This window comes from Pogoniulus pusillus, chromosome 22 (genome assembly GCF_015220805.1).
Source record: "Pogoniulus pusillus isolate bPogPus1 chromosome 22, bPogPus1.pri, whole genome shotgun sequence".
In the NCBI taxonomy this organism is placed as follows: Eukaryota; Metazoa; Chordata; class Aves; order Piciformes; family Lybiidae; genus Pogoniulus; species Pogoniulus pusillus.
Genome location: NC_087285.1, coordinates 21,163,335 through 21,177,506, shown reverse-complemented (window position 1 = coordinate 21,177,506; position 14,172 = coordinate 21,163,335). Strand labels below are relative to the sequence as shown.

Here is a 14,172-nt window from a genome sequence, read left to right as displayed (position 1 = left end):
CTTATCCAGTCCAACCTAGCACCCAGCCCTGCCCAACCAACCAGACCATGGCACTAAGTGCCCCAGCCAGGCTTGGCTTCAACACCTCCAGGGACAGCAACTCCACCACCTCCCTGGGCAGCCCATTCCAGTGCCAATCACTCTCTCTGCCAACAACTTCCTCCTAACATCCAGCCTAGACCTCCCCTGGCACAACTTGAGACTGTGTCCCCTTGTTCTGTTGCTGCTTGCCTGGCAGCAGAGCCCAACCCCACCTGGCTACAACCTCCCTTCAGGTAGTTGTAGACAGCAATGAGCTCTGCCCTGAGCCTCCTCTGCTGCAGGCTGCACACCCCCAGCTCCCTCAGCCTCTCCTCACAGGGCTGTGCTCCAGGCCCCTCACCAGCTTCATTGCCCTTCTCTGGACACCTTCCAGCACCTCAACATCTCTCTTGAATTGGGGAGCTCAGAACTGGACACAACAAGTCCAGAACTGGATAGAAATCATGGCTTGGAGATATGAATTCATTTCATCCCCCGTGACAGAAAATGCCAGACACTTAAAACTCTGTCTGAAGCCCTTTAGGCCCAGAGCTACCTAAAATCTCATTTTCTCAGCCTGTCCAAAGGCTGTTTTGTGCTGCAGATGACCTGTGAGCCGCTCACGGAGACCTCACCAAAGGCCAAAGACCAAATTAATTCCTAAAGCTGTTGGCTCTCTTTTTTTATCTTTTTGCTGAAGCAATTTTAGTGAGCAAAACGTTGCTGGTAATGCTGCAGTGTTTGCTGTGATTCACAGAGGAGCTGCTAGCTCTTTTTAGTTTAGTTTGATTCCTGGCAGGCTTTATATGAAAGGCTGCCTTGATGGTCTCAAACACTTGATCTCAACAATATTCATTTTGAGGCTGTTGACTTGGGGTGGCACATTTTCTTATTTCCTCATGTCAGTTAAAAAGAAGGGAAAGGGAAGGGAAGGGAAGGGAAGGGAAGGGAAGGGAAGGGAAGGGAAGGGAAGGGAAGGGAAGGGAAGGGAAGGGAAGGGAAGGGAAGGGAAGGGAAGGGAAGGGAAGGGAAGGGAAGGGAAGGGAAGGGAAGGGAAGGGAAGGGAAGGGAAGGGAAGGGAAGGGAAGGGAAGGGAAGGGAAGGGAAGGGAAGGGAAGGGAAGGGAAGGGAAGGGAAGGGAAAGGGAAGGGAAAGGGAAGGGAAAGGGAAGGGAAAGGGAAGGGAAGGGAAAGGAAGGAAAAGGGAAGGGAAGGAATAGGGAAGGGAAGGGAAGGGAAGGGAAGGGAAGGGAAGGGAAGGGAAGGGAAGGGAAGGGAAGGGAAGGGAAGGGAAGGGAAGGGAAGGGAAGGGAAGGGAAGGAAAAAACTTCATGAGTTAAAGCTGCCTGAAGCATTTCTGCAAAGTTGGGCTTGTTTTTCCTCTTTACAGAGTTTGCAGCAGTATTCATAAATGGATCTATGAGGATGGATCTCCCTATGAGGAGAGGCTGAGGGAGCTGGGGTTGTTTAGCCTGGAGAAGAGGAGGCTCAGAGGTGACCTCATTGCTGTCTACAACTACCTGAAGGGAGGCTGTAGCCAGCTGGGGTTGGGCTCTGCTGCCAGGCAACCAGCAACAGAACAAGGGGACACAGTCTCAAGCTGTGCCAGGGGAGGTCTAGGCTGGATGTTAGGAGGAAGTTGTTGTCAGAGAGAGTGATTGGCATTGGAATGGGCTGCCCAGGGAGGTGGTGGAGTCGCTGTGCCTGGAGGTGTTGAAGCCAAGCCTGGCTGAGGCACTTAGTGCCATGGTCTAGTTGAGTGGATAGGGCTGGGTGCTAGGTTGGACTGGATGAGCTTGGAGGTCTCTTCCAGCCTGCCTGATTCTATGATTCCATTCTATGATTCTATGATCTGCCTGCACCAAATCCTTGCAGCTCCACTTCTCCCTGGTAGCACCGAAAGGATGGCAGCTTTTGGCTGCCTCTGACTTCAGCTTCAAACACTTGTGAGAAATGAAAAGAGATCTTGAATGGGGCTCAGGATTCAAAGCAAAGTTCACTTAGGCAAGCTGAATAAAAAGAGTTTGACTGAATCCTGGGCAGCAGGACTCAGGCAGCTCTGGGAACGTGCTCTGATGTACGCAGTGCCCTTTTGCTGCTGCTCTGCCTGTCTTAGCCTCCTCGCCAGGCTGATCACTTCATTAAGCTCAGCTGGTTTGGTTATGCCTGTAGAGCCTCACAAGGCATGAACAGCCTCAAAGTGATCCATTTTGGGAATGCCCCTGTGGCAGTCAAAGGAACAGATGGTGGGAAGTGATGACTAGGATGCCTCGGACACATCAGCTGTCTAGAGAGGGTGTTCCAGCAGAGATTTCTCTCTGCTACATTACATTTTCAAGATGTTGCTGTGAGTGTAAAGAAGCTTTCTCAGTGTATTAAGTTCACCCCTAGGTGAGGGAGGGAAAAAAAAAACAACTTTTTTTTCCTCCTAAGTCTCTTTAAAGGAAAAGGATGAGGATGAGTCATTGTGTTTGAAATCATAGAATCAAGCAGGTTGGAAGAGAGCTCCAAGCTCATCCAGTCCAACCTAGCACCCAGCCCTGGCCAGTCAACCAGACCATGGCACTGAGTGCCCCAGCCAGGCCAGCACTTCCAGGACGGCAACTCCAGCACCTCCCTGGGCAGCCCATTCCAATGCCAATCACTCTCTCTGCCAACAACTTCCTCCTAACATCCAGCCTAGACCTCCCTTGCCACAGCTTCAGACTGTGTCCCCTTGTTCTGTTGCTGGGTGCCTGGCAGCAGAGCCCAACCCCACCTGGCTACAGCCTCCCTTCAGGTAGCTGCAGGCAGCAATGAGCTCTGCCCTGAGCCTCCTCTGCTGCAGGCTGCACACCCCCAGCTCCCTCAGCCTCTCCTCACAGGGCTGTGCTCCAGGCCCTTCCCCAGCCTTGCTGCCCTTCTCCAAACACCTTCCAGCACCTCAACATCTCTCTTGAATTGAGGAGCCCAGAACTGGACACAGCATTCCAGGGGTGGCCTGAGCAGTGCTGAGCACAGGGGCAGAAGAACCTCCCTTGTCCTGCTGCCCACACTGCTCCTGAGCCAGCCCAGGATGCCATTGGCTCTGCTGCCCACCTGGGCACTGCTGCCTCATCTTCAGCTCCTCTCTCCCAGCACCCCCAGCTCCCTCTCTGCCTGGCTGCACTCAGCCACTCTGTCCCCAGCCTATAGCACTGCTTGGGGTTGTTGTGGCCAAAGTGTAGAAGCCTGCACTTGGCCTTGTTCAATCTCATCCCATTGGCCTCTGCTCACCCATTCAGCCTGGCCAGGTCCCTCTGCAGGGCTCTGCTACCCTCCAACAGCTCCACACCTGCTCCTAGCTTGGTGTCATCTGCAAAGTTACTGATGCTGGACTCTATCCCCTGGTCCAGATCATCAACAAAGATATTGAACAGGATTGGACCCAGCAGTGATCCTTGGGGAACACCACTGGTGCCAGCTGCCCACTGGATCCCAGCCCCTGGTTCAGCAAGCCATCAGCCAAGCACTGCAGGCCAGGAACTTTGTCTTCTGCAGGCCTTGTACAACTGAAATCTCCTCAGTAAATAACATAAGCAACTCAGGGATGTGCTTTGACATCAGGAAATAATAAAACTAATTAGATAGTGAGATCAGATTGAAATTGCTCCTGGGCCTGTTGCTAATTCAGAGCATCCCTGTGCTGTATCTAGCTGGTGTCCTTGGTTGGGCTGGGAGTTGTTTGCCTTTTACTAGAGATCTGTGCAATACAAAGGATTATTTTTTTTGCTCCTAGGGAATGTTTCTTCTCCTCCTTCCTTCATTTTAAACGATGGGGGAAATTAGGTTAATTGTTCCCTGATGATTTAATTGTGGTGTACTTTCATACAATAAAACTGGCTGGTGTCAGTCAGGCTCCTGAAGGGGGGGGTGATTTCATGTGCCAGAAGGTGCTTTTATTTTTGATTAGGATTTTTCACTTCAAGACTTTTTTAATGTAACTCACTCTGCCCCTGTACTCAGCACTGCTCAGGCCACACCTTGAGTGCTGTGTGCTGTTCTGGGCTCCTCAATTCAACAGAGATGTTGAGGTGCTGGAAGGTGTCCAGAGAAAGACAACAAGGCTGGGGAGGGGCCTGGAGCACAGCCCTGTGAGGAGAGGCTGAGGGAGCTGGGGGGGTGCAGCCTGCAGCAGAGGAGGCTCAGGGCAGAGCTCATTGCTGTCTGCAGCTCCCTGAAGGGAGGCTGTAGCCAGGTGGGGTTGGGCTCTGCTGCCAGGCACCCAGCAACAGAACAAGGGGACACAGTCTCAAGTTGTGCCAGGGCAGGTCTAGGCTGGATGTTAGGAGGAGGTTGTTGTCAGAGAGAGTGATTGGCATTGGAGGTGGTGGAGTCACTGTCTTTGGAGGTGTTCAAGAAGACACTAGATGAGGCACTTAGTGCCATGGTCTAGTTCCATGGTCTAGTTGGTTGGCCAGGGCTGGGTGCTAGGTTGGGTTGGATGAGCTTGGAGGTCTCTTCCAACCTGCTTGATTCTCTGATTCTTAGTTCAGAGGAGGTGCAGTGTCGTACAGCTTACTGGGATATGAGACTTTCCCATGTAGGTCACTGCTTTGATTTCCTTCCAGATCTGTAGGGAACCAAAGTTGTTAGGATGCTGAACAGCTGTCAGTCAGAACGAGAAACGAGATGGTCTCAATCCAGGTCCTTGTGAGCAGGTGTTCAAGTGACAGCAACCACCACCACAGCTGACATTAAGTGACATCTGTGTTGGCAGCCTCCACCAAGGAGCTGAGAGCAGGGTGGGTGTAGAGCCTGCAGCACACTCTTGCTTCTCACTGTGGGCACTGCAGCACTGAGTCTTTGCCCAGGAAGCTGCAGGGCTGTTGGCACTGGGGTTACTGCTGTTCCAGACCTGTGGGCTGGAAGTCCAGCCCAGTAACCAATCACTTCATTGATTACAGAAGTACAGCCTCTGGCTTATGTCATCCAGCCTATTGCATTATATTTGCAAGCAGATATAGATCAGAAAGCCTCCAAAAGGGAGTTTGCTCAGCATCACTTGGCCTCACCGAGTCGATGGGAGCAGGTAAGTGAGCTCCAAGAACCATTGTGCATCAGCAAGTCAGAGCCTATCACTGTGGACCTTCAGACCACGCTCTAATAATGCAGCACTTAATTCAGCCTCTTAATAAGCCTAATCTGGACCTCTGGTCAGAGCACTGAAAGCTCCCTTGTTTATGAGATATTGCAATCAAAACCTCTTCAACTAATGTAATTAACTGTCTTTGGAAGTGACCCTTCCTGGTGGTGGCTTGCATCGAAGCCCTGGCGGCGTGTCACAGAGCAGCTCTGTATTTGCATCAGTGACTGGCTCATGATCTGCTCAGACAGATCAGTGCTGTGGTATCCCTGGGTGCGTGTTGGACACAGAGGTAAACACTTCCCAGCAGGGAGGAAAACGAGGCTCAGAAATAATCCACAGGCACTGTCAGGAGCGAGTTCATTCCTGGATCTCCTCCTCCCTGCGTGTCTCCTTGCCTGATAGGAGTTTAGAGACCCACAGGGCTCTGCAACACATACCATACTCAGCTGGTTCTACAACAGGCCTTAGCAGCAATAAGTGCCATGGCAGGGAGTAAAGACCATCACCAGAGAGGGACCTGAGAGGGAAAAGCAGCCAGAGGAACCTAACTGTTCTAAACTCTGGAAGCTGTTCATCTGGGGTAGCTGAAACATGTACTGATCCCAGCTCCACCATGCAACTGAGTGATCCACCTTTACCTGCTCAGCTACTTTATTGCTGCTCCACATTGCAGGATCAGGCCCAGCATACACACAGAGGACCAGACTTGTGCCCTGCTGCTCTATGCTTTGCAAAGACAGAGTCAAGGATTCTTAAGCTCTTTCATTTAACAAGAGGTTGCTCAGTGACCAAATCTGCTTGCCTTCTTCAGATGAATAAAATAATGGAAGTCAATAGCCCTAATTGCTGCAGCAAGGCAGGCAGGCAGGCTTCCTCCCTGCATCTATTCACATGGCCTTTCTTCTTCACTGTGCCCAAACTCCATTAGATAATGTTAGAGGAGATAACAGCACAAAAATGTGATGAAATGTTCAGCATGATTTCCCTGTCCCTGCCTGAGCCATGCTGCCTGTAGCCCTGAGGAAATGGCATTACCTTCTTCCCCTCTTAGAGAAACATGCATTATGAATGACATAAACCTTCCCATTAGTTAACCCTTCTGATTGTTCCTCCATATCACTGACAACCTTCAGCTGCATACAGAAAGCACAGCTTGCAGCATAAAGCACTGCCCTCCCTTGGACTCGGGCTTAAAACAGCAGGTAGGCTGCAGAGCTTGGGCAAACTGGCAGCGTGATTGCAGCGGCACCTGCAGCATCGCCTTACCCGAGCAGCATCCCCAAAGGGGCTTGGCACCTACAGCAAATGAGGCAGAGCCTGACCTCTTCCAGTGCAAGCTGCAGCACAAGGAAAAGCTCATCAGGCTTGTGAGAGGCCTGGAGCACAGCCCTGTGAGGGGAGGCTGAGGGAGCTGGGGGTGTGCAGCCTGCAGAAGAGGAGGCTCAGGGCAGAGCTCATTGCTGTCTGCAGCTCCCTGAAGGGAGGCTGCAGCCAGGTGGGGTTGGGCTCTGCTGCCAGGCAGCCAGCAACAGAAGAAGGGGACACAGTCTCAAGCTGTGCCAGGGCAGGTCTAGGCTGGATGTTAGGAGGAAGTAGTTGTCAGAGAGAGTGATTGGCATTGGAATGGGCTGCCCAGGGAGGTGGTGGAGTTGCTGTGCCTGGAGATGTTGAAGCCAAGCCTGGCTGAGGCACTTAGTGCCATGGTCTGGTTGATTGGCCAGGGCTGGTTACTAGGTTGGACTGGATGAGCTTGGAGCTCTCTTCCAGCCTGGTTGATTCTATGATTCTCTTCTATGATTCTCCACCTGGCCCCCAGCAGAATGAATCATGCACAGGCAGGGTTTTGCCCACGGCTGCAGCAGGGGAGAGCAAGGTGTCCAGGGCACCATGGCTCAGGTGCCTGTCCATGCCTGTAGATCCCCAGCCAAGATGTGCATCTTGCCAGGTCCTGCTTGAAACCAGTACTCTCACTAGGAGCTTTGCTAGCTCTGCATTACAAATACACTTTCTTACATTGTAGTCTGTGTTTGTACCAAGCATGGAAAAGTCCAGCAATGGGATGGATTCACCAAGGATTCAGTAAGAGGGTGACAGAGCACTGGAACAGGCTGCTCAGGGAGGTTGTGGAGTCTCCTTCTCTGGAGATACTCAAAACCCATCTGGATGTGTTCCTGTGTGATCTGGTATAGGAGATCCTGCTCTGGCAGGAAAGTTGGACTGGATGAGCTTTGGAGGTCCCTTCCAGCCCCTGACACTCTGTGATTCTGTGATTTCTACTGCCCTGTCTTGTTTGTCAAAGGTGAGGCCACTCTTTTGGTGGAGGCTGCAGGCTCCTGGCACGTGTGTCCCATGTACAGTCTGGGCATCTCTGTGCATGACTTGGTCTTTCTGTGGTAAACACTGCTGCTGCTGCTGCAGACTTTTAAGGATCTGGGCTATTAAAATCAGTGATGATGATGGGTTCCAAAGTACTGGAAGAGCAGAATCCTTCATTGCCAGGCAGTCCTGGGGGGCCTCAAGCAGAAATGGTGCTGGTGTGGCATATGAGAGCATGGGCAGCTCTGGAGCTTGCAGCTGAAGCAGTGCCAGCCTCAGAGGGGTGAAGGCAAGAGACTCTTTATCCCTTCTCTGCCCCTGCCTCCTCCAGACAGCTCGAGATCCAGACCAGAGTGTTTTGGTGTCTACCACAGAAGGCAGAGCTTTGAAGAGTGAAAAGCTAAGATGAGAGGTGGAAGGAAATGATTTGAGAACTCAAAATGGGTCTGGAAAAGAGGATTTAAATTGCATTCAGACCCAGTCCAGTTTGAAATCAGGTGGATGCAGCCTCTTCTCATCTCATCTCGGGTTGTTGGAACAGGGCCAACCCACTTGGACTGAAAGCGGGGCCGGGGGCAAAGCGAGACTTTTTAGGGAGGAAATAACTCTGAATTACAGCACTCAGGGAAGAATCTCAACCCCACAGCTCCTGCAGCATGCTAGCAGTGCTCTAGTCTGTAGCAGTGCTTGGGATTTATACAATCAGTTCAGCTTTTAGAAGTCTGTTTTGGGTGAGCCAGGCTGATGCTCAGTCAGGCCATAAAACCCAGCGAGGCTGCAGCTCAGCAGCGAGTCCTGTGAGCTGGGGCTCACCTGGGGCTGTTTGCCTGTCGCCTTACAGGATTTGACACCAGCATACTGCCCATCTGTAAGGATTCCTTGGGCTGGATGTTCAACAAACTCGACATGAACTATGACCTGCTGCTGGACCCCTCGGAGATCAGTGCCATCTACCTGGACAAGTACGAGCCCTGCGTCAAGCCGCTCTTCAACTCCTGCGACTCCTTCAAGGACGGGAAGCTTTCCAACAACGAGTGGTGCTACTGCTTCCAGAAGCCAGGAGGTGAGCTCTGCTCCTCACAGCACAGACAGAAGTTGGCCTTTGGGTTTGGGTGACCTGCTTGGAGAGGTAGTTTGGTAATTGGCAGCCTTAAAAAGCTCTTCTCTCCAGCACTGGTGTGAAAGGGTGTTTAGTGTCACAGGTGAACTACATTAATATCCCTTGGTCATTAAAACAAGCAAAGGAGTGAGTGCCAGTGCACTGGAAATAAGCTCTGTTGCTCTGTGCTCTTTTGCCAGTGCACTAGAAATAAGCTCTGCTGTCAGTGCACTGGAAATAAGTTCTCTTGCCAGTGCACTAGGAATAAGCTCTGTTGCCAGTGCACTAGAAATAAGCTCTGTTGCTCTGTGCTCTTTTGCCAGTGCACTAGAAATAAGCTCTGCTGTCAGTGCACTAGAAATAAGCTCTGCTGTCAGTGCACTGGAAATAAGCTCTGTTGCCAGTGCACTAGAAATAAGCTCTGTTGCCAGTGCACTAGAAATAAGCTCTGCTGCCAGTGCACTGGAAATAAGCTCTGCTGTCAGTGCACTAGAAATAAGCTCTGTTGCCAGTGCACTGGAAATAAGCTCTGCTGCCAGTGCACTAGAAATAAGCTCTGCTGTCAGTGCACTAGAAATAAGCTCTGTTGCCAGTGCACTGGAAATAAGCTCTGCTGCCAGTGCACTGAAATAAGCTCTGTTGCCAGTGCACTGGAAATAAGCTCTGTTGTTGATAGAAAGCTCAAGTTCCTGCTTTAGTAATGAGAGTGCTGAGAGCCTGGAGTGGGTTGCCCGGAGAGGTGGTTGAGGCACCATCCCTGGAGGTGTTTAAGACCAGGCTGGATGGGGCTCTGACCAGCCTGATCTAAGGTAGGGTGTCCCGGCCTGTGGCAGGGAGGTTGGAACTGGCTGCTCCTTGTGGTCCCTTCCAACCCTGTCTGCTTCTATGATTCCAATGCAGAAATCAGTCAATTAGGAAACCCTAAATCAGGGAGCTGGCATTATGTCAGCGTGGTGAAAGGAGAGGGAAAACAGTTCAACAAGGGGAAGGGCCCCAAATGCTATTCTCAGCTCCGCTCTGGTGCTGCCTTTTTTTTCTCTTCTTCTTTTAATTAGTGGAGCTAATGACATAAATTTGTTTTGCAGTACAGTACCAGCATATGGGCTGCTTTCATCCCCAGGTGTACTGCAGCCTACATTTCATGTCAGCAGTGAAGCCAGTCATTACAGAGTCTGTCCCGCACCATCTGGAAACTGATTCTTATCCATTCTATTGCAGGTCTTCCTTGCCAGAATGAAATGAATAGAATTCAGAAGCTAAGTAGAGGGAAGAGTCTGTTGGGTAAGTTCGATTACTTGCTATTCATTTACTCAACTAATTAAAGCTCCTGTGATTATTGTAACTTTATATGCAGTAATGGGTTTTCAATTAGAGACTAATGTTTTGAGTCGGGAATATGCACTGCAGAGCCTAGGCCTGACACTATGAAATGAAACAAATAATGAGATACCCACACACAGAACAGGTGGCAGCGTGGCAGCGTGCTCAGCCCTCATTTACAGCTCTCCTGAAGTGCAGGGAGCTGAATGCTGCCTTCAGCACCTCGCAGGTCAGAGTAAGCACAGATGCTGCTCGGCTCTCCAGCCTCCCCTCTTTGAAGGCTGCCAGAAGGTGCCACGTCGCCAGTGGCTTCATCTTTCTCCAGCTGTGGTGCAGTCCTTTGGGGTTCAGTTTGCCCTTACCACCCTTAAAAATGTGTCAGTGTGTTCCGTGGATATGGCAGCAGGAATCCATATCATCTCAGAACAAGAGCACACAGCCTCGAGCTGCACCAGGGCAGGTCTAGGCTGGATGTTAGGAGGAAGTTGTTGGCAGAGAGAGTGATTGGCATTGGAATGGGCTGCCCAGGGAGGTGGTGGAGTCACCATCCCTGGAGGTGTTTAGGAAGAGGCTGGATGAGGCACATAGTGCCAGGGTTTAGTTAATTAGAAGGTATTAGGTTGGACTTGATGATCTCAGAGGTCTTTTCCAACCTGCTTAATTCTGTGAGTGCTTTTGGGCAGCCCTGCAGGAGCATGCTCCATGCTGTAAGATGTGACTGTGTCTGCTCCTCTCTCTACTGACTGTTGGGAGCCTGAATTAGTTCACCCCTTGCACTGCTCTGATGGATAGCTAAAATCAGGTGAAATGAATTCCCATGTGGCCTTTTCCCATTTAACTGCTAAAAAATCAAGATGTTGAACTAAGTGCATGGAAGGTAACCAGTTCCATCCCCTAAAATCATGCAGTGTTACACAGCCCAGCCTTCATGGAGTGGTATCTTGCTGAAACTTCAGCCCTAGTGCCTTTGTTTCTCTGCAGCCAAGTCACACAAGGCACACTGCTACAGACTGAAGGCTCTGCTTGCAGAAAGCACTGCATTTCACCCTTGCAAAAGCTGCCTTGCCTCAGACCCAGGCTGTCAGGCCCATTGCTGAGAGCCCGCATCAGGTTCTTGCTGCAGCACAGAGCATGCATGGCAGCTCTGCTGCAGTGCTACTCAGATCTTTCTGCTGCTCAGGTTGCTCTCAGATCTTAGGCTGGTGTTTCTAGATGCCCAGCTGGAGAGCCTGCAAACAGAGCAAAGCTCATCTTTGCCAAACTCTGCCTTTCCCAGATAGTGTTGCCATTTGGACTCAAGGTTCAGGTACCTTAGGAACAATCCCAGCCTGGAGTGGACATCAGGAAGTCTGTCCTCCCTGAATAGGAATAGTCTACCTGGGAAGTGATGGAGTGCTCATCCCTGGAGGGGGTTTTAAGACTGTAGATGCAGTGCTGAGGGATGTGGTTTAGTGGTGACCTGGCAGCGCTGGGGCAGCAGTTGGGCTTGATGATCTTAAATGTCTCATCCAAGCAAAATGATTCTCCTGTTCTATTCCATGGATTCCTTGGTTTACAATCAGAATACACATTCCCAAAGGCCATAGGCACTGTGGTTTAGTTCCATCATCCTCTCACAGGAAGTTCACATAGAGATGAAGACGTTTCAGAGTTGCAGCTCCTGCTGTTGCTAGCTGTGGGAGCGAGGGAAGCATTGATCACTCAGCTCTTTGTGTGCTGCATTCAGTGACTGTTTCACATTCGAGCCCTAGTGCATGTTGTGGCAGAGGAAGCTTCTCTGTCTCATGGGCACCATGATTTTCAAAGCCATCTAAAAGAGTAAGAAGCCCAGTCCCTAATAGATAGCTTTGGCTATCCCATAGTTACTTTATGCTCTGCTGTTATTTGCTGTATGCAGTAAATGTCACCTGGGCTGAACCATAAGCGGTGTGTTCTGGCGTGCAGGGGAAACTGATGGCTCTGGGGCAGGCAGTACAGCGTGCAGAAGCTGTTAGCATGTGTCACTGGGATCTGATCTCAACAGCAGGAGTAACATGCCAGAGTAGAGGCAGAAAGAATGGTGCCTGTGATGGTTTGGGTGTTACCTGCCCCCACACACACTTAAAATCACCCAGACTAGACTCAGCCAAGCTGGAAATTAAAGAATGAAGCTTTCTATTTACAGCTGAGCTGAATGTAGAAGCAGATAGTTACAATATCTACAGCTAGGGACAGAAATACACAAGTTAAAGGTAAGACAGAAACACAGCAGCCCTCCCAGAAACCAGAGTCCCCAGGAGGGGCTCCCAACCACCCTTCCACCTTCTTCCCACCCTTCTACCTTATCCCAGACTTTGCCTTACATTCAAGGTGAGTTTGGAGAGTCAGCCAGGGGAGCAAGGAAGCAGAAGGATTAGTTAGACAGACAGCAGGTTAGAGAGAGAAGTGCAGCACAAAGCCAGAGAGCAATCTCTGTTATCTGTGTTTCTGTTCTTGCTCTTATCCATCTCAACAAGCCTATGAGTGCAGCAGCCATCACCAGTGTTTCCTTTTCACAGCCTAGCATCTAATTCTCTCACTAAGATACCCCAGCTAGGCTCACACCAGCACAGTGCCTTACCACAAATCACTTCTAGCCAGCTGCATTTAAAATAAAATAGAAGGATGAAAGTGGCTAAGCTCAGCAAATCAAGAAGTGTCAGGCACAGGTTGCTCCACCAGCTAGAAAATTAGAATACAGAGAGGAACTCCTAACTTCCCCTGCCTTGAAAGTCTGCCTGCAGAGCAGCACTGCCTGTGAGTTTCTAACCTGATCCCTTAGCTGTTTATGCAGCAGAAGTCATCGTCTTTGCTCTTCACTGACAGGAGCCATGCAAACCAAACCACACACGTGGCCAAACATCCACTTGCAGCAGCAATAAAGATTGAGAAGAGATAGGAGTATTTGCAGAGCTAATTAATTGTTCCCTTTCCTGCTCTGTCGCCGGCATACAGAGCACAGCAGTTACAAACAGGGCATTGTGCATGAGGAAGGCTCCTGTTAACTTCTCTCCATTGATAAAAATGATGACTTTTGATATTTTCTTCTCTCTATATAGATATTTTTTTCCCCCACAACACACAACAGTGGCACCAAAGCACTTCAAAGCCATTGCCATTAGATATGTTGAATTTGGAGGCTTTCAAATAAGAGCCTGGCATCCCAGGGGACTGAATTAAAAAGTAAACAGCACTATTCATCTTTTCCTACCAGATTTATCTAGAGTACAATTAACTGCAGAGAGTGTACTTTTAGAGCATACAACTGTGCAGCCTGATAATGCTTCTCCCTCATCACTAAGGTAATAAATTTCTGCTCCCATCACTATTTTCTCCTGTATCAGCCTGGTGAATGCAGCTAATGTAATAGCTGATGTAAGGAGCTGTGTGCTGGCTAGCCCTTAATTCTCTCCGGCTTTTACCTGTCTCCTTCACTATCTTTAGCATATAATTATTCTCCCTGTGTCCTCTGAGGAAGGGGAGTATTGCATAGATAAGGAAATGATGCAAAAAAAAGAGAGAGAGAGATGTCTGGATGTGTAAAAAGGATGGAGCTGCAACAGTGTGGTTCAGGTTTGCATGGGGTAATTAAACATGGGACAAGGAGAGATTGGGGAAGCAGGAGTCACTAGCTGAGACAGTTCAGAGGGAGGGGACTAACATTCTGTGGTGCTTGATAGCAAAGCTGGTCCACCAGCAGTCCTCTCCACACCAGGCAAGAACCTCTGGAGAGGAAAACTTCCTTCCAAGCCTGCAGATGTTCTCAGAAGCCAAACCAAACGATGAGGGGAAGCATCCCCACTAAGTGGGCTGTCCACAACATCAGAGCCTGTAGCCAGGGCTAATCAACACAGGGGCTGGCATGTGCAGGATTTGCAGCACAAATCATCATGCTGTACAAGACTTGCTCCCAGCAGCTCTCTGTCCTCACCAGATCCTCACCTGTACCTGACACGTTGGAGAGGACATGCTGGAATCTTCCCTCTGATGGCTGCCAGCCCTGTGGTGTTGGTATGCATAGCTGAATATTTCAGCTGCCAGTACCACATACCAATTAAATTGGCACCAATTTCCCCTGCAGAAGGAAAAATACCTTCTACTCCTCACCATGACCTGCAGTGTGAATCCTTTCCACACAGAGTGATGTTGGCAGCCAGCCTGGGCTATAGTTTATTTTTAAATCTATGGCTTTTACAGATACTGGGGAGCATTTTAATGCCTTTCAAGAAACAGTGAAACAATGCAAAAAGGCCTGGTTCAAAGAAGGGAAAGGAAAAGAGGAAGCCTGAGGC

The 14,172-nt window shown here is 50.1% G+C and overlaps 1 protein-coding gene across 1 annotated transcript in view; it reads left to right on the top strand.

The window, feature by feature from the left end:
- SPOCK1 (SPARC (osteonectin), cwcv and kazal like domains proteoglycan 1) overlaps window positions 1–14,172 on the top strand; it is a 374,224-nt gene that overhangs the window by 352,602 nt on the left and 7,450 nt on the right. The window contains exons 8-9 of the mRNA XM_064162166.1: window positions 8,285–8,506; window positions 9,761–9,823. Coding sequence (XP_064018236.1) covers window positions 8,285–8,506; window positions 9,761–9,823 — 285 coding nt within the window. The remainder of the gene's footprint in view (window positions 1–8,284; window positions 8,507–9,760; window positions 9,824–14,172) is intronic.